This window comes from Bos indicus x Bos taurus, chromosome 1 (genome assembly GCF_003369695.1).
Source record: "Bos indicus x Bos taurus breed Angus x Brahman F1 hybrid chromosome 1, Bos_hybrid_MaternalHap_v2.0, whole genome shotgun sequence".
Lineage (NCBI taxonomy): Eukaryota > Metazoa > Chordata > Mammalia > Artiodactyla > Bovidae > Bos > Bos indicus x Bos taurus.
Window position 1 is genome coordinate 152,102,957 of NC_040076.1, and position 20,811 is coordinate 152,123,767.

At 41.1% G+C, this 20,811-nt stretch overlaps 1 protein-coding gene across 3 annotated transcripts in view; it reads right to left on the minus strand.

The window, feature by feature from the left end:
- Positions 1-20,811, minus strand: part of ANKRD28 (ankyrin repeat domain 28) — a 217,960-nt gene that overhangs the window by 58,946 nt on the left and 138,203 nt on the right. For all 3 annotated transcript variants that reach the window (XM_027549361.1, XM_027549374.1, XM_027549368.1), the window contains 3 exons: positions 8,648-8,718; positions 3,007-3,207; positions 1,529-1,616 (listed from right to left, as the gene is read on the minus strand). In XM_027549361.1, coding sequence (XP_027405162.1) covers positions 1,529-1,616; positions 3,007-3,207; positions 8,648-8,718 — 360 coding nt within the window. The remainder of the gene's footprint in view (positions 1-1,528; positions 1,617-3,006; positions 3,208-8,647; positions 8,719-20,811) is intronic.

Here is a 20,811-nt window from a genome sequence, read left to right on the forward strand (position 1 = left end):
TTCCTCTCTACTTGAAGATGCCTCCATCCACGGCTTCCTTCCTGAGGCACAGCCGAGCCCTGCAGGACTTGCAAAGTTAGGGGCAGGTTAAGATTCACTTCAACCTGCATGGTTTCAGCACCCACAAGCCAGCATCTTTCCGTTCTTTTGTAAGCATCCTGAGGAAGGTTGGCGCTTCTCCTCCCTGGCTGTCCAAGTCACCTCAAGAACCCATTAATGCTTTGGCAGTGCTCTGCTCACAGAGCGACACAGGTCATAAGTGGTCTGCCCCAGGACCATTTCCCCACGGACTCTGTTTCAGACAGCAGATTTTGGAGATCCTAAGACTTTTCAAGAATTCCAGCCCCTTTCTCATTGTGCGGCACAGTTCGTGGGATCTTAGCTCCCCAACCTGGGACTGAAAATATGCTCTTGGCAGTGAAAACACAGTCCTAACCACTGGACCACCAGGGAATCCCCTCAAGAATGTTAAAAGCAGAAAAGTTGGTATCTACACCTCAGTTTCTTTCTGTGAAATTACTGTGGTAGAAATCAAACATGATATGCCTATTTAATCCAGTGCTTGGCCCAAAAGGTTTTCAAAAAAAATTATTTGTTTATTTTTGGCTGCACTAGGTCTTCATTGCTTGCTCAGGCTCTTTTCTAGCTGTGGTGAGCAGGGGCGACTCTTGAGCTGCGGTGCACAGGCTTCCCATTGTGGCAGCTTCTCCTGCTGTTGAGTACGGGCTCCAGGAGTTACAGCGCACGGGCTCGGGAGCTGTGCTGCACGGCCTTGGTTGCCCTGCAGCATGTGGGCTCTTCCTGGACTGGCGCTGGAAGCTACGGCCCCTGCACTGGCAGGCAGGCAGGCAGGTTCTTACGCACTGCACCTCCAGGGAAGTCCGGTAACAGGCTTTCTAATATATCTTCACAACTTCTACCTTAATATCCCCATACAAACAAAGATGTGTTCAGGATAAGAATGAGCTTTTAGTAAACACCAGTCTAAACTGTACCCCAGGCTTCTGTCTAGGATGTCTCTCCCTTTAAAGGTAAACAGAATTAATTTTAAACAGCTTCCAAGGGAAATGGGGAGAAGACACTGGCAACCCACTCCAGTACTCTTTTTGCCTGGAAAATCCCATGGACGGAGGAGCCTGGTGGGCTGCCATCCATGGGGTCGCTAAGAGTCGGACACGACTGAGTGACTTCACTTTCACTTTCATACATTGGAGAAGGAAATGGCAACCCATTCCAGTGTTCTTGCCTGGAGAATCCCAGGGACGGGGGAGCCTGGTGGGCTGCCGTCTATGGGGTTGCACAGAGTCGGACATGACTGATGTGATGCAGCAGCAGCAGCAAGAGAACTGGACCCAAGGTACTCCTATCCTTGCTAGCCTCCCCTACTGCAAAGCTGGTTTCATTTGGGCAGCAAACTGAGACATAACTTCTCACTATCCTAAAAGACATTCTATACAAATGCAAGAACGACAACGTCCAACTTTTACTTAACACTTAATATCAAAAAATAAATAAAAAAAAGACGTACCCATATATGCTGCCCAGTGGATAGCACGTCTATCTTTCTTGTCAAAAGCGTTAATATTGGCACCTCTAGACAAGAGTAATTTGACCATCTGGAATAAAAACAAACATAGTTTCATCAAAATTGAGAAGTGTTTCTGAATATCCATCATCAAGACTCATCTCAAATCTCTCTGGCACTGAATTTCTGCACTTGCAGAAACACTAGATTGTATACTGAATGCTTTAACATAATTTAATAAACAACAGGACAAAATACAACAAAAGGTTTTATTGTGGTTGTTACTGAAGTCATGCATCAATATCTTTTAAAGATGCCACTTTGTGTCCTGGTGTTTTATGAACAACTAAGCACCAATCTGGGAAGTATAAAGGGAGAGTATTTAACAACATGTTTTATTCCTTTTTTTATAGCTCAAAGTATTATTAAAATTCAAAGTACTTTCTGATTGCAGAAATGTCTTAAATTTAATTCAAACACAAATGAAGTGTCCATAATATGATTAGACCTGAAGGCCACTGCAGTCTACTTAGCTCAAAACGTACCAAGAGTAGTTATTTCCATTATGTCTAAACACATTTACAGTCGTTTCCCTGTGGAAAGGGCACTGCAGATGTCAAAAAGGGACTCATCTAGTGACGGGAACTGCAGTGGAGGCAAGAACTCTTTATGCTGCAAAAACCGGGAAGAAGAGTGAAAGTAACACTGCAGCAGGGAGCGCTCAGCCCCCGAATCCTGGGAACGTCACTTTATTTCTTCTTTTTTAAATCAAAGTATAGTTGATTTACAATGCTTCAGGTAGACAGCAAAGTGATTCACTTACATACACACATATATATTTTTCAAATTCTTCTGCATTATAGGTTATTATAGGATATTAAATGTAGTTCCCTCTGCCATACAGTAGGACCATTTATATTTACCCGTTTGAGTTTCTGTGTCTGCAAAAAAAATGAACTGGACAAGCTGGCCTCAAAGGTTCTTCTAACTGAGTCTCATTCTTTCCTATGTCTTCCATGTACATACATAAGCCCCACTCTTTGCTATAACACACCTAACATTATTAGCCAATGCTCGTTGTATAAGATAACTACTATTTTTTTTTAACTGTTTTCTTTTGATGGCCTGTCATCAATGAAATCTTGACTAAATGTTCAAAATAAACTAAGAAAATGTTTTCTACACTCTTACCTTCCTCTGCTACCATCTTTCTGGAAGAACAATGAAACTGCTCTGACTTTCTAGATATTTTTTCCTTCAATGACAGAATAAACTTTTCACATTGTTTTACAGTTAGTAGTGTTGGTTGGGGCTGTATCTGATAAATTTCTAAATGTGAGAAAGTTACATCATGAATTATGATGAAAAGAAGTCTGAGGGTTTGAAGAAGGCAAACATAAATAAAAAGGAGCAGGACAGGTGAGTTCATTAGTAACGGGGGTGGGGGCGCAGAGCGTCACTGAGGGAAGGGCAGCGCCTACCTCCCCATGGCCGCTGAGAGCTGCATGGTGCAGCGCAGTCCTCCCTGCCCGGTCAGACACGTTCACATTGCTCAGAAGAGGCACCAAGGCCTCCGCGCACTTAACGGCTTTGTTAGCGGCCGCTGTGTGCAAAGGGGTTTGCCAGTTTTTGTCTCGAGCGTTAACATCTGCGGAATGCTTCAACAGCACCTGAACTGCTTCCTGAAACACACGAAGATACGTTACATAAGACAAATGACTTAACAGCTTTAGAAATTGTACATGCAAGATGGAAAACCAATTTCTTGAGGAAATAAAAAGTTTGGTAGAACCTGCTATAAACAAGCCAGAAAACAAAAGACCTTGAACTAAAGGCAGTACTCAGAGCCATGCAAGATACAGCAAGATAAAATATTCCCTTTGTTCATCCTCCAACTGAGGCATAGCCATCAATCTCCATCAAAATGTATGAGAAGAAATACTGACGAATATTCTTCAAAAGCATTCATCACTACTCTTGCTTTTCTAGATGGTGAGATACAATTAATTTATAATTTCAAAGCTTTAAAAATTAGATTTATCACTTTGCTGTTAAATACAAAAAAATTTAAAACATACTATTTCCCAAGGTACTACACATGCTGTATTTTACAAAATGAAAAATTACTAGGACCTCGTTCATTAGAGAGAGACAGAGAGCACGCGAGCGGGGAGGGAAGAAAGAAGCCTTTGCTGTGATTCTACCTTGTGGGAAAGTTGGTGTTAACAAGGCAAACTAACAGTTTACTATTCAGTGATTGGTCTCCCAGAACACAAGGAAAATGTCACAACACATCCATAAACTGGACTCATGGCAAAATCAAAAGGAATCCAGTAAGCCATCAATATTAAGCAGTATAATCAGAACTAAACATGGCAAAAAGCTTCTGCTTGCAGGGACAATCCTATTTTTGGCAGATGAGTGACAAACTATACACAAAATGGAAAAGACCAGAAGCAAATTATCTCAGTTCTGTCATTTACAAGGCGTAACTATTCAAGTCTAGTAAAACTGAGCCTCTGGTCTTCTTATCAGTAAAGGGGGAACTAGCACCCGCCCACCACTCCTTTCAAGACTGCTATCAAGCAAAAAAAAGCTAATGTACACAGTGTTCAAAAAATTAAAATAACTATGCAACATAGCAAGAAACACCAAACAAAATACTATTATTCATGACTCACGTATAGCCTTTGAAATAAAAAGTAATAGGGATTGTATGAAATCTGGGAAACGGCAAAAGGCTGGAGAGATGCCCATCAATCTATCAATCTGTTAAGTAGTTAATCAAGGACATACAGAGGCCTGCCCTGTGACCTCACAACTCCATTCCAACTATTTTACCCATGAGAAAATTTAGAAGATCCATCTGAAAATGTCATAGCAATCTTTTATTTACTCATAAGAGTCAAAAAAGAAATGTAAATGTCCACCTATAGGAAAATAGATACAACTGTTGCATATACATACAGGGAAACACGACTTCGAAATAGTAAGGAATGCACCACCAATGTACACAATAAAAAGGACAAACTGCAAAAGCAGTCAAGGTGCAAGAGCACACATTGTATGATTCCATTCTTACAAAATGACACAACAGCCAAAATTACACAAAATTAGTGAGAGAAATCAGAACAGCGCTTGCCTCGGGACAGGCAGGCCTGACTGAAAAGGGACATGAAGGCACTGGCTGGAGTGATGGAATCGTCTAAATCTAGACTGGGAAGAAGGCTGCAGAGGTATACACATCTGCCAAAACTCAAGACTACACACTTAAGAGTCTGTGCACTTTACTGTAAATTGCATTTCAATTTAAAAAAGAGAACACAGGGAAAATATACACACAGAGCAATATGTACTCAGAATCATGGAGAATGGGGTACAAGCACTGTCAGGATCTCTGTAGCACGTTCATGGGAGATAATCAGAAGCAACATGAAGAGTTTATAATTAGGAAAATGGGGCAAATGCAGCATACTATGGATGACAGGTGTGCCTCAATTATGTCCAACTAGAATGCACAACGCACACCTGTGAGTTTCTGAAAAGTGTGTGGAATATTTATGTTCCATCACCAAGAAGAGAGAAACCAAAGCTATACTTTTGTTTCACAGAAAAGCAAGAATGAACCCAGTTTGTGGCTGACGGTGGGTAAGATGGCACCCACCACAATGGCTAAGACTCTAGAATCAGGACAGATTAGTCTGAATCCTGAGTCCACTGCTGGGGACTTAACTGTGTACCCCAACGTTCACACGATGAAGTCCTGCCTCCCCCACTAAAGTGCATTTAGGAGGGAAAGGGAGAGGAGACAATATGGGAGAGCCCTAATCTGACAGACTGATGGCCTTTTAAGGCCAGGAAGAGAACCTCCCCTCTCCCCCTGCCTCACCAAACATGAGGACACAGCAAGAAGGCAGGCATCACAGGCCAGGAGGAGAGGCCTTATTGAAACTGACCCCGTTGAACCTTCCTCTGAATGTTTAGCCTCCAGACTGAGACGATGCATTTCTGTTGCTTAAGCCACCCAATTTGTGGTATTCTGTTATGGCAGGTGAGCTAATATTGACATATCTACATTACAACTCAGAATAATATAGGCCAGTGTCATATCACAGCAGCAGTGACCTTCGAAAATTTGGAGAAAACTGGCTTCCCTGGTGGCTCAGACGGTAAATAATCTACCTGTAATGCAGGAGACCTGAGGGTTCGATCCTTGGGTTTGGAAGATCCCCTGGAGAAGGGAAGGGCAACCCACTCCAGTACTCTTGCCTGGAAAATTCCATGGATGGAGGAGCCTGGTGGGCTACATAGTCCATGGGGTCGCAAAGAGTGGGACACCAATGAGTAACACTTTCAAAGAACAAAGGACAGGAGACATCAAAAACAAAAATTAAACAAGGGTAAATTTCTGGAAATTGCAAACCAATGAGCCTGATGTCAAACCCTTGTAAAATTCTAGATTATCAACACATTATAAGCATTCAGGAAAAAACGTGTAGGGATAACTATGTAGGATATACATGGTTTTACTAATGGCAAAATTACCAGAATAACCTTGATCTTAATTTCCCCATTATTAGAGGGTACATAATATGGGTTTCCCTCATAGCTCGGTTGGTAAAGAATCTGCCTGCAATGCAGGAGACCTGGGTTCGATTCCTGGGTTGAGAAGATCTTCTGGAGAAGGAAATGGCAACCCGCTCCAGTATTCTTGCCTGGAGAATCCCATGGACAGAGGAGCCTGGCAGGCTACAGTCCATGGGGTCACAAGAGTCAGACATGACTTAGCAACTAAACTACCACCAGAGGTACATATGTGTACATATGTGTAAGAAATGTTGCAGGTGGCCTTGACTTCAAACACACAAGTTATACCCTAGGACGTTGATTTACATATGATTATGAAATATGGGGATGGGGTGATAACAAAAGTTTAAATAATACCTGAAGAGTATTTATTCATAGCTTGGGGTCAGGCACAGCAAAAAGAAGGGCTAACCCATTTGCAAATAAATGCAATGTTTGGGTGAACCACTAATACTTCACATGGTGATCTATTTTAAACTCAGTTATCTTGACAGAACTAAAATGATAATTCTTGGGGTTATGTTAAAAAACAATAAATGCATATCCTTTGGAGGATCCAGTGTGATGTGGCTTTTAATAAATAAATAAATACACACACACCCCTAGCATTCAGAAATTGATCTATTCAGAATACAGAATGCATTTACAGAGAGCTGAACTGTATGTGACACTTGAGGAACGACAGTCACAAACCAAAAGGAGGCAGCCAGGCAACACGAGCAGGTGTGTCACGGACGGAGAGCTGGAATGGGGGGTACTTCACTGGAAGCAGTCTTTCTCAACCCAAGTTCAGGGAGGAAATTAACCCTTAAGACATCCACCGTCCATGAAGAGTTAACTTCTGTGAAAGACTAAACTTAATTTTAGGTTGAAAAGCTTAAACTTATTAGGATTAGCTTTCTAACCCACAGCTTGCCCTTTAAGTTCAAGCTACATACATAATTTTAAAAAATTAGCAGTTAGGTCTCTGGGTGGAACCTGCAATCTGCCTCTAACGTTAATTATTTTAAGAATTTTTGGCCTGGTATCTCTACAAATATACGAAGTGCTCTTCCTGATAATTTAATCTGGTAAAACTCCACTAAATTTAAGTCACATTCCTAAGAGTCATGCCAAAAAAACAGGCAAATATGATTAACTTACCAAAAAGTTGCAATGATGGTAACGCTTATCTTCCTTAATTGCATTATCTAAAGAAACTTCTTTACAAGAGGGCTAGCCACAATCTCAATAATATTACCATGAATTTCAGAGTTCAAAGTATTTTGGTTAATATGTCTTAGTTTCCAGAATTCCCAGATTTGCCTAAGATCACCCAGCTAGAACGTGGCAGGTGATACCGGAAGCCAGTCTCCCCCAGCCCAGGCCCCACAGTTCATAAGTTGTAGCCACCAAGACCCCTGTTCCCTCCCCCTCCATCTCCCAACCCGAAGGCTTATGGCCAACAGACCGCCTCTGTCACAGCACAGCATTCACAGTCCTTTCCAGTCACTTTGTCCTCCGCTCCTCTTCACCTGCCCAGCTCTTGCTTTGTGTTCAAGATGTAGTTTGCGATTAGTACGGAGAATGAGCAGACTTAAGAAGGACCTGGTCCCATGATGGGGAGAAGGAGCAGGAGCAACCCTCTCCATCTCTCACAATCTCAGTAACTGAAGAAAATACTACTTTACACCATCACACCCTTTTATACTTTAAATTATTTAAAAAAATGTTTTCAACAAGAATCAAATACATTAAGATGGGTAAAAGGTGTGCTCTGGGCACAATGCATTTGTAACACACACACACAATCCATTTCAGAAAGGCAATAAAATGACAGAAAAAAAGAGGGTCCAGATATTCGTTATCATCTTTGCTACCCAATAGCTGACTGGTTTCTAGCAAATTGTTAACTACACAGTTTCTTCAGAATATTTTTATTCTTCAAGGATTTTATGAGGGTTAGAAGATAATGACAAATATAAAAATGAATTCTCACAAAATGTCAGTTATCTTGAAGATCAAACAAAGCACAGGATTATAAATAAGAAGGAACTGTTCTTCTTCATAAGACACTTAACATATTTTAAAATTATATTTAGAACTGGCAACACAGGAGAACTAGTAATGTTTCCAAAATGAATTTTACAGTTTACCTAAACAATATTTCATTTAATCATTACACACTGCAGAGATTATTTCCTGATCACAACCAGTAGCACCTCTGAAACAAGTCTATCAGGCTACTGTGAGCCAGTCAGCAGAGAAGAGCCTTGATGAGGGATGTCTAAGACAGAAAGATAACTGCTGTCCTGTAGGAAGTACAAAAAGAGAGCTTTGCATTCTCTGCCACTTCAGACTCTCCAAGAGGTCTTAGTCACAGAAGGAACATGGGACAATTAGCTTGGTTTGTGCAAACTGCAAAGTGAAGTGATCAGTCTAGGTAGTTTCAGTGGCTTGTTCCGTTTTTGAAAATACAGGATCTGCACATGGGCTCACAGGCAGGCCTGCGTAATGATTTCACATACAATGTATTTACCAAGAGAAATCTCATACCTCACTACAAGATGCAACTGCCCTGTGTAAAGGTGTCAACCATTTGCTGTCTTTGGCATTAACTCTAGCTCCTGCAACAAGAAGAAAAAAATTAAGTGAAATATTTTGCATAAAATAATTTAAAATAAATAACTATATACAGTCCAAATTGGATAAACAACAATTGAAAATGTAGTACTTCATTTTTTTTACTTTCTGCTAATAAATTATCCTTAAATTACAAAACAAAACTATTTTTTTAATTGATATCCAGTAAGGTATTAGCTCTTTTTATTAAAAATCAAAGAAATATCATTTTATATGTAGGCTAGAAAAGCCACCTTTATACAGAGCATATCCAAAGTGAAAATCAGACCCCACTGTAGAATGTGTGTTAAAAACCTGATACTTAAATAAATAAGAATATTCAGACATAAAATGCATATCATGACAGAGTCTTCTTTACTAATATAAATTTATAAATATATAATTATATATAGTTTATACAATTATATCAAGATAAAATATTTACAAACATATATTAATTTATATAATTTTATAAATATATAAAATATAAACATAAAATATTCATTATATTATTTACTAATATAAATATAAGACCATTCATTACATTTCTTTACTAATGAATGTATCATGTTATAATGCAATAATATCAAAATAGTTCTCCAGTGATTATTTAAAATGCTCTAATACTATAGTTATTTTATAAATGGATACAATGGCTTTAAACTTAGGGGGAAAAAAATAAGAAATAAATGAACCAACCCACATGTCTTTCCAGGTTATACCTGAAGTTCTGAAGAAGTAATCATTAAAACAAATCAACTATGTATTTTGCTTAAAAATTAAGTCAACAGACACAAATTTTCTTTAATAGAATGGAAATACCATTTAGTAAGACAAGTGTGTTACATAATGTGGGGGGGCAGGATTTATCACCTACGTAAAATCTGCTGACTTGGTGCTTAAATCCCTACAAAACAGAAGTGGCACACCACGGGATCACTCTAAGCAGAAACAGCCTTGGCTCTCAGGAGTGCAGAGGACCTAGTGACAGGCCCAGCATGACAAGCAAGCCTAGATTTACATCTAGAATCATAACTAGCTCGTGAAAAGAGGCTTTAGGTACCTAGTCCAGCCCCCAGACTTCCCAGATGATCAAACACTGGTACAAGGAAGCGGCTCAATGCCATCAACTGCAGCAGAACCGAGGATAGAATTCAGACATCCTAAGGTCCTAATGTTTACATTCTATGTTTTGAGTGTGAGATTCCAGGTAACAATCAAGTGCAGTGACTCCAAGTTACAGCCTGAATAACCTCTAGCTATAGGTCCCTAACTAGTTGAGTGTGAGCTTCTAGGTAATAATCAAGTGTAGTGACTCTAAATTACAGCCCTAACGAGTTTTGTGATCCCTCTGAACCTACATTTTCAGCTATAAGACAGATCTCCTAATACCCTGTTACAGAGATTAATGAGGGGAGTTCCCTGGCGGCCCAGTGGTTAGCACTCTGTGTTTCCACCGCAGAGGGCACAGTTCCATGTCTGCCCGGGGAACTAAGATCTCACATGCTGTGCAGTGCAGCAAAAAATAAATAAACTGACATATAACCACTCTATCTAGTACACACAGGGCACAAATAGTAGAGGTAGATTTTTACAAGCCTGCCTGCGAAAGAAAATGAATGAAAGGCAGCTGTAGGAAGTCATCCACAAATGCAGCAGCTGAAGCTGAACTCTGTGTGGGCAGGGCCAACCAGCAGGACACTTAAAAGAATCCTGAACCAGCAGGAGAGCTTTCAAGACTGCTTAAGGCTGTGGGAGAAAGAAGGGGAGTCAGCAAAAATAAAACAGCCAGACACAGTGTGTATATCCATGTAATAAACATCAGAACAACTACCAGCCAAGTTCTTTGGAGGCCAAAATGGTGAAAACAGACTTTCCTGAGCACAACTGAGCCAGTGTTTGTTCTGGGTAAGAACACAAGCACCTGAAGGCGTAGCCCGTGGAGGGGCGGCTTCCTTCTCCCCACTCACCGCTTGGTTCTCTATAGTCCCCGCGCCTCTTTCTATGATTTTGTATTTATGTGCACAGGAGAAGGGCAGGTCCTGGCATTTTATGCCTGAAGGGTAGTGACACAGACACTCAGAAGACACAAATACCCTGGAAAGACAGAGGCAGAGACTTTCTAGAGGGCTGAAGATGTTTTTGAGTCTCCACAAATGGAAAGGGTCATGAGTCTGACCCTAGGTATTAACTGACAAGGAAACAGAGAGTAGCTGTCACAATGAGGACGACCTCTGTGTGCTGATAAAGATCTGAGAAAAGAAAAGTGGAAACAGCAATAAGAACTGTATAAATAATGTTCTTTGCTTTTACCTGAAAAAGGAAGAGTTAAACATCTATGTTTACAAAAGGAAACCCTGGAGGAAAGCTAAGCCATCAAAAATGGTGGCTGCCTATCTGTATCGGCAGTGGGGACGCTGAGGACTGGATGACGTGAGGGAAACGAGGGTGCAAAAGCAGCTGCGCTGAAATGTGTGCCTTTAAAGGTGTGTCCATTTTAATTTGGAAATGAAACAGAAATACTATATATTTAGAAAGTGAAATTTACTGATGAGGAAATAAAAAACACTTCAAGAATTTGGCTTCAAGTACAAAGAAAAAAGTTGCAAAGTAGGACGAAGGTAAAAATAGTCTTTCTTTTGGAAATGGGTTATCAGATAAGACGAGTGAACGAAGAAAATCTAATTTTTATGGTGCACTTGGCAGTCCAAAGTAAAAAGTCCTGCTGGCTTCATTCTTCCATTTTAAGTTACAGTAATTAATTAAATCATCTGTCTCTTTTAATAACAAAGTCAAAGTTAATTTTATCAAAAACATGAGTGGTTGTAACAAATAATCCACTAGTGGCTTAATGAGGACACATCATGCTGCCATCAGCAACTAGTAGACAACCTGATGGATTTGGCTTGCTCTTTTTGAAGATTCTAAAGATACTTCAGGAAGATCAACACAATGTAATTTTAGACATCTGATCATAGCCTTTCTCAGAAGACACTTATATTCCATTAAATCATATTTATTTTAATAACACTAATTAGATATTTTAATCCCTTGGAAATTAAAGGTCAAGTATGTGAGAAATGATTGGGCTACCTCTAAGGGCATAATACAACAAATTCCCCTGCCCACATGGGTTAATTAGCACGTGCTTTATATATTAACAGACAAACATGGCAATGAGCATTATAAGAGCAGCAGTTGGATGCACAATGAAAAGTGGCTTTAGAGTAATAAACATGGCAGGGCACATCAGACGTCCAGGCTACCAGAAGTCATCTCCTGTGAGCTCTCTGAAGGCAACCAGACGTCCATCCACACACAGAGCGCCAAAATTACATATTCATATAACAAATTACAAAGTTATTCCAGTAATGGAAAAGACATTTCCAAAGTAAAGCAACTAATCCAACAGCTGAAGACTAGCCACAGAGAAGATGAAGACAGGCAAAAGAGACGGAGAGAGGAGGGAGAGGGAGCAGGAGAAGGAAGGGAAGAGGCGTGAAGCGGGGAGGGGAGGAGGCGAGGAGGGGGAGGGAGAAGGGAGGGAAAGAGAAGGAAATCCTATCCACTTATAATACAGAACAGTCTTCCTACAGAGAAATGAAACCAAAGGTAACAGCTCTGGGGGCTCCGTCACAGGCTCTCTACCTGGCAGAGTACATAGTATCTGTGATGTAAAAGGATGACCGTAAGTCACTAAGAAAAGATTCCTTTCTTTACTATTTCCCAATCACTAAAATAGAACAGAACAGAACACAGCAGCACTGTCTCAACTGCTGAAATCAGGCTACTGGGAGGCTGTGTGGTAGGAGAGGCACGGCTCGGAAACAAGACCAGACAGCACTCTGAGGAGGCATCGCCTACAACCACTGCAAACCGACACCCACAGAAAGCCTCCTGAGCACCAGGAACATACCTCCCTAAACCCAAGGCTATGCTCAACTGCATAAATCAAACGTAGTCCTTACTAGAATCCCCTCTTCCCTAGATCAGCTGAGCTTTCCTTTAAGAAAAATAAGCGGCCAGAACCTATGCCACATAAAATATCTGAATTTGGATTTACCTTTTTAGAGATGTGATTAGACTTGGTAGCACAGTTATATTAGACGGAAAAACCCACATAATCTTCCTTTCACCAATCTTTCCTTTTACTAATTCATACATATAAAATACACTCAGAAACAACAGCTTTTTAAAGATACTTAAGGTAAGAGTCCTTTCAGAATTAGATAAATATCTACCTCATTTGGAGATAAAACAAATTAATTTTAAAAAATAAAATATGTGGTTCACCTACATCAGTCTATTATGGGCTCTTGCCAGCAGTGCAGCCCGAGAGATCTGCACAGGTCGAGGAGACAGGCGGGTTGTGGACGGAGGGGCCCAGGGGGAAGACCTGTGATCTAATAATGGCCCTGTAATCAGCAGGCTGTGACCTGGGGCTGCGCCTCATTACCCCTGGAGCTTCATTTTATGAAATGTAATCTCCCTGTGTGTGTGTGTGTGTGTGTGTATGTGTGTACATAACCACATCACACACGCACACGTCTCTGTCTCTCTCTAGGGAGGCTAGTCAGTTCAGTTCAGTCACTCAGTCGTGTCCGACTCTTTGCGACCCCATGAACCACAGCACGCCAAGCCTCCCTGTGCATTACCAACTCCCAGAGTTCACCCAAACCCATGTCCATCGAGTCGGTGATGCCATCCAACCATCTCATCCTCTGTCGTCCCCTTCTCCTCCTGCCCTCAATCTTTCCCAGGATCAGGGTCTTTTCAAATGAGTCAGCTCTTGGCATCAGGTGGCCAAAGTATTGGAGTTTTAGCTTCAACATCAGTCCTACCAATTGAACACCCTGGACTGATCTCCCTTAGGATGGACTGGCTAGGCCCCAGGCTGGACCCCAGGTTAAAATAACATAGGGAGCACCTGTTTCTGCAAAGTGAGTTCTGTGAACTCAGGCATTCAAATCACCAGTGTCCCAATTGACTCTAGGTCTCTCAGGTCTTCTCTGCAAGAAGACTAATTCATCTGCTTTCTCCCTGATCTGTTCGCTCACCAAGATCTGCCAATTCTTTGATTTCTGAACCTGTTACCGGTAAAATAAGTGAAAGTATTAATTGCTCAGTCTTGTCTGACTCCTTGCGATCATATGGACTATAGCCCGCCAGGTTCCTCTGTCCATAGAATTTTCCAGGTAAGAATACTACAATGGGTAAAATAAGGGCTATGGCAAATGATCTCTACGATCCATTTCCAGTGATGATATTCTATTTTATTTTGAAATATTCAGAATAAATTATTTCATGCTTATTAAATACCCTACCCTACATTAATAAGGCAGTATCACTATAATCAATGTCAGGGTTCTTCAAGTTCAGCCCACAGGTTGCCAGCCACCTATTTTGTAGTTTTACCACCTTACAGGAGTCAAGATGAGTAGCTGCCACTGCCTGGATGACCCCTCACATAAGGTTATCAACTTCTGATCTAGGCAAAGAACTTGAGAGTTGATACTATTAAAATTATTTCTCTTTTCCTATGTGTCTGTAATAATCACAGTCTCACTAATAATTTTCTAAAACTCCTGCTTGCAGAGCATAGCTTTCTTCTTTGCTCCTAAGCCACAGAGGAGACAGTCCATACCCAGTGAGCTGGGCCAGGAGCCAAGTAGTTTAGCACTCTTCCCAAACTGGAAATAATGCTTTCCTTTGGCTGACTACCAAAGCCAGGGTCAAAGCTTCAGACTCTGTTTTGAGGTTGGGAGTAGAATGAGCAAAAGGCGAGTGCACTCCCACTTTCCCCGTGACGCTGGACCATCCCCACCCCACCGCCCCAATGGTGCACTACACCATTTAGGAGGGCGTTACTGACACTAAGGGGCTGCCCTGACAGCTCAGTTGGTAAAGAATTTGCCTACAAAGCAGAAGACCCTGATTCCTGGGTCAAGAAGCCCGATGGAGAAAGGAGAGGCTACCCACTCCAATATTCTTGGGCTTCTCTTGTGGCTCAGCTGGTAAAGACTCTGCCTGCAACGCAGGAGTCCTGGCTTCAATCCCTGAGTTAGAAAGATCCCCTGGAGAAGGGAATAGCTATCCACTCCAGTATCCTGGCCTGGAGAATTCCATGGACTGCATAGTCCAAGGGGTCAGACGTAACTGAATAACTTTCAAGAAAATAAAATGTCACTGTTTCCATTGTTTCCCCATCTATTTGCCGTGAAGTGATGGGACCAGATGCCATGATCTTCCTTTGTTGAAAGTTGAGTTTTAAGCCAGCTTTTTCATTCTCCTCTTTCACCTTCATCAAGAGGCTCTTTAGCTCCTCTTTGCTTTCTACCATTAGGGTGGTGTCATCTGCACATCTGAGGTTACTGATATTTCTCCCCGCATTCTTGATTCCAGCTTTAGCTTCATCCAGCATGGCATTTCGCACAATGTACTCTGCATAGAAGTTAAATAAACAGGGTGAAAGTATACAGCACTGATGGACTCCTTTTCCAATTTTGAACCAGTCCTTTGTTCCATATCCGGTTCTAACTGTTGCTTCTTTACCTGCATACATGTTTCTCAGGAGGCAGGTAAAGTGCTCTGTTATTCCCATCTTTCAAGAATTTTTCACAGTTTGTTGTGATCCACAAGGCTTTAGCATAGTTAATAAAGCAGAAGTAGGTGTTTTTCTGGAATTCTCTTGCTTTTTTGATGATCCAACAGATGTTGGCAATTTGATCTCTGGTTTCTTCTGCCTTTTCTAAATACAGCTTGAACATCTGGGAGTTCTCAGTTCACATACTGTTGAAATCTAGCTTGGAGGATTTTGAGCATTACTTTGCTAGCATGTGAAATGAGTGCAATTGTGCGGTAGTTTAAAAATTCTTTGGCATTGCCTTTCTTTGAGACTGGAATGAAAAGTGACCTTTTCCAGTCCTGTGGCCACTGCTGAGTTTTCCAAATTTGCTGGCATATTGAGTGCAGCACTTTCACAGGGTCATCTTTCAGGAACTGAAAGAGCTCAGCTGGAATTCCATCACCTCCACTAGCTCTGTTCACAGGATGCTTCCTAAGGCCCACATTCTAGGATGACTGGCTCTAGTTGAGTGATCACACCATGGTGGCTATCTGAGTCATGAAGATCATTTTTGTATGGTTCCTCTGTGTATTCTTGCCACCTCTTCTTAATATCCTCAGCTTCTGTTAGGTCCCTACCATTTCTGGGCTTACTTGTGCCCATCTTTGCATGAGATGTTCCCTAGGTATCTCTAGCTTTCTTGAAGAGATCTCTAGTTTTTCTCATTCTATTGTTTTCCTCTATTTCTTCACATTGTTTTCTTAGGAAGGCTTTCTTATCTCTCCTTGCTATTCTCTGGAACTCTACATTCAAATGGGTATATTTTTCCTTTAAATTGCCTTTCACTTCTCTTCTTTTCTCAGCTATTTGGAAGGCCTCTTCAGACAACCATTTTGCATTTCTTTTTCTTGGGGATGGTTTCAAAAATACGAGCATTAAATGAATAGCTCCCAATAAAATTATCTATAGAAGGATATCAAAAAATTAAGTTCTTAAAACAGAAGTTCTTCAAGTCACTGCCTACACAAATTCTACTACATGCTAAGTAGATGGGGGTGGGTAGAGTGTAGAGGAGAGGAAAAGTGGTTCAGATTGTAGCAGAGTTAAGAATATAAACCCTGTAGTCACACAGCCTGGGTCTGAAAGCTGGCTCTAGCTATTATTAGCAATATTATTTTCAGCCAGTTATTGCATCTCTAAATGCTTTCAGTGCAGTTCAGTTCAGTCGCTCAGTCATGTCCAATTCTTTGCGACCCCATGGACTGCAGCACGCCAGGCTTCCCTGTCCATCACCAACTCCTGGAGCTCGCTCACATTCATGTTCATCGAGTCGGTGATGCCATCCAACCATCTCATCCTCTGTTGTCCCCTTCTCCTGCTGCTTTCAATCCTTCCCAGCATCAGGGTCTTTTCAAATGAGTCAGTTCTTTGCATCAGGTGGTCAAAGTATTGGAGTTTCAGCTTCAGCATCAATCCTTCCAATGAATATTCAGGACTGATTTCCTTTAGGATGGACTGGTTTGATCTCCTTGCAGTCCAAGGGACTCTCAAGAGTCTTCTCCAAAACCACAGTTCAAAAGCATCAATTCTTCGACACTCAGCTCTATTCATGGTCCAACTCTCATATCCATACATGACTACTGAAGAAACCATAGCTTTGACTAGACAGATCTTGTTGGCAAAGTAATGTCTTGGCCTTTTAATATGCTGTCTAGGTTGGTCATAGCTTTTCTTCCAAGGAGCAAGCATCTTTCAATTTCATGGCTGCAGTCACCATTTGCAGTGATTTTGGAGCCCAAGGAAATACTCAAGTCTGTCACTGTTTCCACTGTCTCCCCATCTATTTGCCATGAAGTGATGGGACTAAATGCCATGATCTTAATTTTTTGAATGTTGAGTTTTAAGCCAACTTTTTCACTCTCCTCTTTCACTTTCATCAAGAAGCTTTTTAGTTCTTCACTTTCTGCCATAAGGGTGGTCATATCTGCATATCTGAGGTTATTGATATTTCTCCCAGGAATCTTGATTCCAGCTTGTGCTCATCCAGCCCAGCGTTTCTCATGATGTACTCTGCATAGAAGTTAAATAAGCAGGGTGACAATATACAGCCTTGACATACTCCTTTCCCAATTTGGAACCAGTCTTTTGTTCCATGTCTGGTTCTAACTGTTCCTAAAAGCTTTAGTTTCCTTTACTGATAATAATACCTTTAGAGATAAGAGCGGTATAATGCGATCATACATGAAAAAGGTAAATTTAATATAGTACTTGAGAGTACACTCACTGCTTCCTATTACTTCATCCCATTCAATAATAATCGTAAAATTAATTCTACTAAGCTCTAGTGTTAATATAGATTCTACAGATGAATACACTTGTTTGATTACATATAACATGTCGAAGTTATACCCCTCATCCACAAATCTTGAAGATGCATCATGTATAAATATTTGATTTCTAGTGAATTTATTCTGGACTGCAGGTTAAAGGGAGTAAGTAGTTTTACTCAGAAAAAGCAAAACAAACCTAACTGGCCAAAATATAAAAGAGAAGGGGAGGAAACACCACCTTCAATAGAAGAAGCAAATAGTTACAATCACAGACAACAGTATGAAGAATTTCTACCAAATACAGTGAAATCTGTGCCAAATGAAGGGTGTCAGGTGAAGCTTCTTCAATTCTTGGGAAAGCTACGAAGTCATCTAAGTCATACTGATGCACATGTCCTTCTGACCCATTCTCTCCACTGTCTGCGTCCCAGAATCCCTATCTAACATCCTTTCGATGATCGAGAGGTCATCCTCAGGAGAATCTCCCTTCATGCTACAGAAGAACAAGCTAAGGACGCTGCATGAGAGACCAAACAAGCACCTTCATTATTTTTGATAGAGCTGCTGGAAATGGAGGATAAGAATCAATCACCATTGATCACAACCTAAGTTAAGAATCTATGATCCAAGTTGCTGCCCCAACTATCTGTAGTACATCAAGAATAAGCGAAGCTAAGCTACCAGGACTGACAGAAAACATATTCAGTTTGAGAGCTAGGTAAAGAAACAAACACAAGTGATGCTCACTTTTTGCCCCTCCTTACTCTATTCTTTACTGATAGATGCTCTGGGAAAACATATTCCTCAGTGATATATAACGGAGGTCCAGTGGTTAGGGCTCTGTGCTTTCACTGTCAAGGGCTCAGGTTCAATCCCTGGTCAAGCCACACCCCACCAACCAACAATCTTAAAGGATTTAGCACGGGACTAGAGCAAAAATACACAAAGGCAGAGAAAACTGAGCAAGGTAGTTAATAGGTAAATATATTTGAAAGTAATCCCAGGAAAGGAGAGGAAGAATGTGTGAACTACCTATTACACACAGGGGCTTCCCAGGTGGTGCCAGTGGTAAAGAACCTGCCTCCCAGTGCAGGAGACACTAGAGACACGTGTTCAATCCCTGGGTTGGGAAGATCCCCTGGAGGAGAGCATGGCAACCCACTCCAGTATTAATGCCTGGAGAATCCCATGGACAGAGGAGCCTGGCGGGCTACAGCCCATAGGGCTGCAGAGAGCCAGACAGCACAGAAGCGGCTGAGCACGCATGTGTTATACACAACTTCAGAGAAATTAAATTCTGAGCAAAGACCTCAAAGAGCTCTAAGAAAGACATAAGACAATGCAAGGAGATGAGAGCTGGCAGACCAGGATCGAGAAAAGGAAAAAAGCAGTTAAAGATGAAAGCCTAGAAACAACCAAAAGCAAAATAGATATGCCTTAAAACACAGTCAAGAATCTGAAGCCACAGCTAGAACGAATCTGTAAAAACCCAGGTCAGGCTGTCCCTCCACTGGTTTTCCAGATCACTTTAAGGGCCAAAGCAAGCCCTTAACTGGAATGCGCCCACCTCTGCTTTATTCCCTGCTGCTTCTTTCACTTGCCTTCACACATGCTACACTCTGTGGTATTAGTTCTTATCTCTTCATTTCCACCAAGTTACTGCACCACACGCAAGGCTCTCTTCCTTATTTGCTTCAGTTATCTCCTCGTATGTCCCTGAATTCTTTCCTCATAATCCAACACAAATAGCAACTGATCCCTGCCCAACATACTATTCCTTTACCTTATCCATAGCAATTATCATCGCATGACAAACTATATACATTAACTTGCAATTATGTCCTCCATTAAAACATAAGACCTTTCTTTGGGATTGGAATGAAAACTGACCTTTTCCAGTCCTGTGACCACTGCTGAGTTTTTCAAATTTGCTGACATATTGAGTGCAGCACTTTCACAGCATCATCTTTTAGAATTTGAAATAGCTCAGCTGGAATTCCATTGCCTCCACTAGCTTTGTTCGTAGTGATGCTTCCTAAGGCCCACCTGACTTCACATTCCAGGATGTCCAACTCTAGGTGAGTGGGAGTGATCACACCTTCGTGATTATCTAGGTCATGAAGATCTTTTTTGTACAGTTGTCGGTGTATTCTTGCCACCTCTTCTTAATATCTTCTGCTTCTGTTAGGTCCATATCATTTATGTCCTTTATTGAGCTCATCTTTGCATGAATGGGCTTTATTGAGCCCATCTCTGCAGTTGCCCAGTGGTGTCCAACTCTTTGCGACCCATGGACTGACTGTCCACGGGATTTTCCTGACAAGAATACTGGAGTGAGCTGTGATTAGCAAATTACTTTCACTTATTCTGCAGGATGCCTTTTCGTCTTGTTGGTTTCCTTTGCTATGCAGAAACTTTGAAGTTTGATGTAGTCTCACTTGTAATATCTGCTTTTGTTTCTTTTGTTATTGGTGTCAAATCTAAAATGTCATCACCAAGACTAAGGCCAAGGATCAGTCTTACCGTCTATGTATTCTTCTACGAGTATGATTCTTATGCTCAAGTCTTGAACCCATTTTAAGTTGATTTTTGTGTATAATGTAAGACAGTTGTCCAGTTTTCCCAAAACCATTTACTGAAGAGATGGTCCTTTCCTCACTATATATCCTTGCTTCTTTGTCATAAACTAATTGACCATGATTCGCACAAGTTTATTTTTGGGCTCTTTTTGTTCCGCTGATCAGTGTGCCTCCTTTTATGTCAATACTATGCTGTTTTGATCACTACAGCCCTGATCCTCTTACAACTACACAAGGCGTTACCAAAGAACTCAGTGTTGACAGTTCTATGGTTACTCGACACGTGAAGCAAACTGGAAAGGTGAAAAAGCTCAATAAATGGGTACCTCATGAGCTGACCAAAAACAAAAAAAATTGTCATTTTGAAGTGTCGTCTTCTTTTACTCTTTGCAACAACAATGAGCCACCTCTCGATCAGATTATTTTGTGTGACAAAAAGTGGATTTTAAACAATGAAAACCAGTGTTCATAGTTGGACCAAGAAGCTCCAAAGCACTCCCCAAAGCCAAATTTGCACCAAAAAAGGTCATGGTCACTGTTTGGTTGTCTGTTACCCATCCACTACAGCTTTCTGAATCATGACAAAACCGTTACATCTGCAAAGTATGCTCAACAAATCAATGA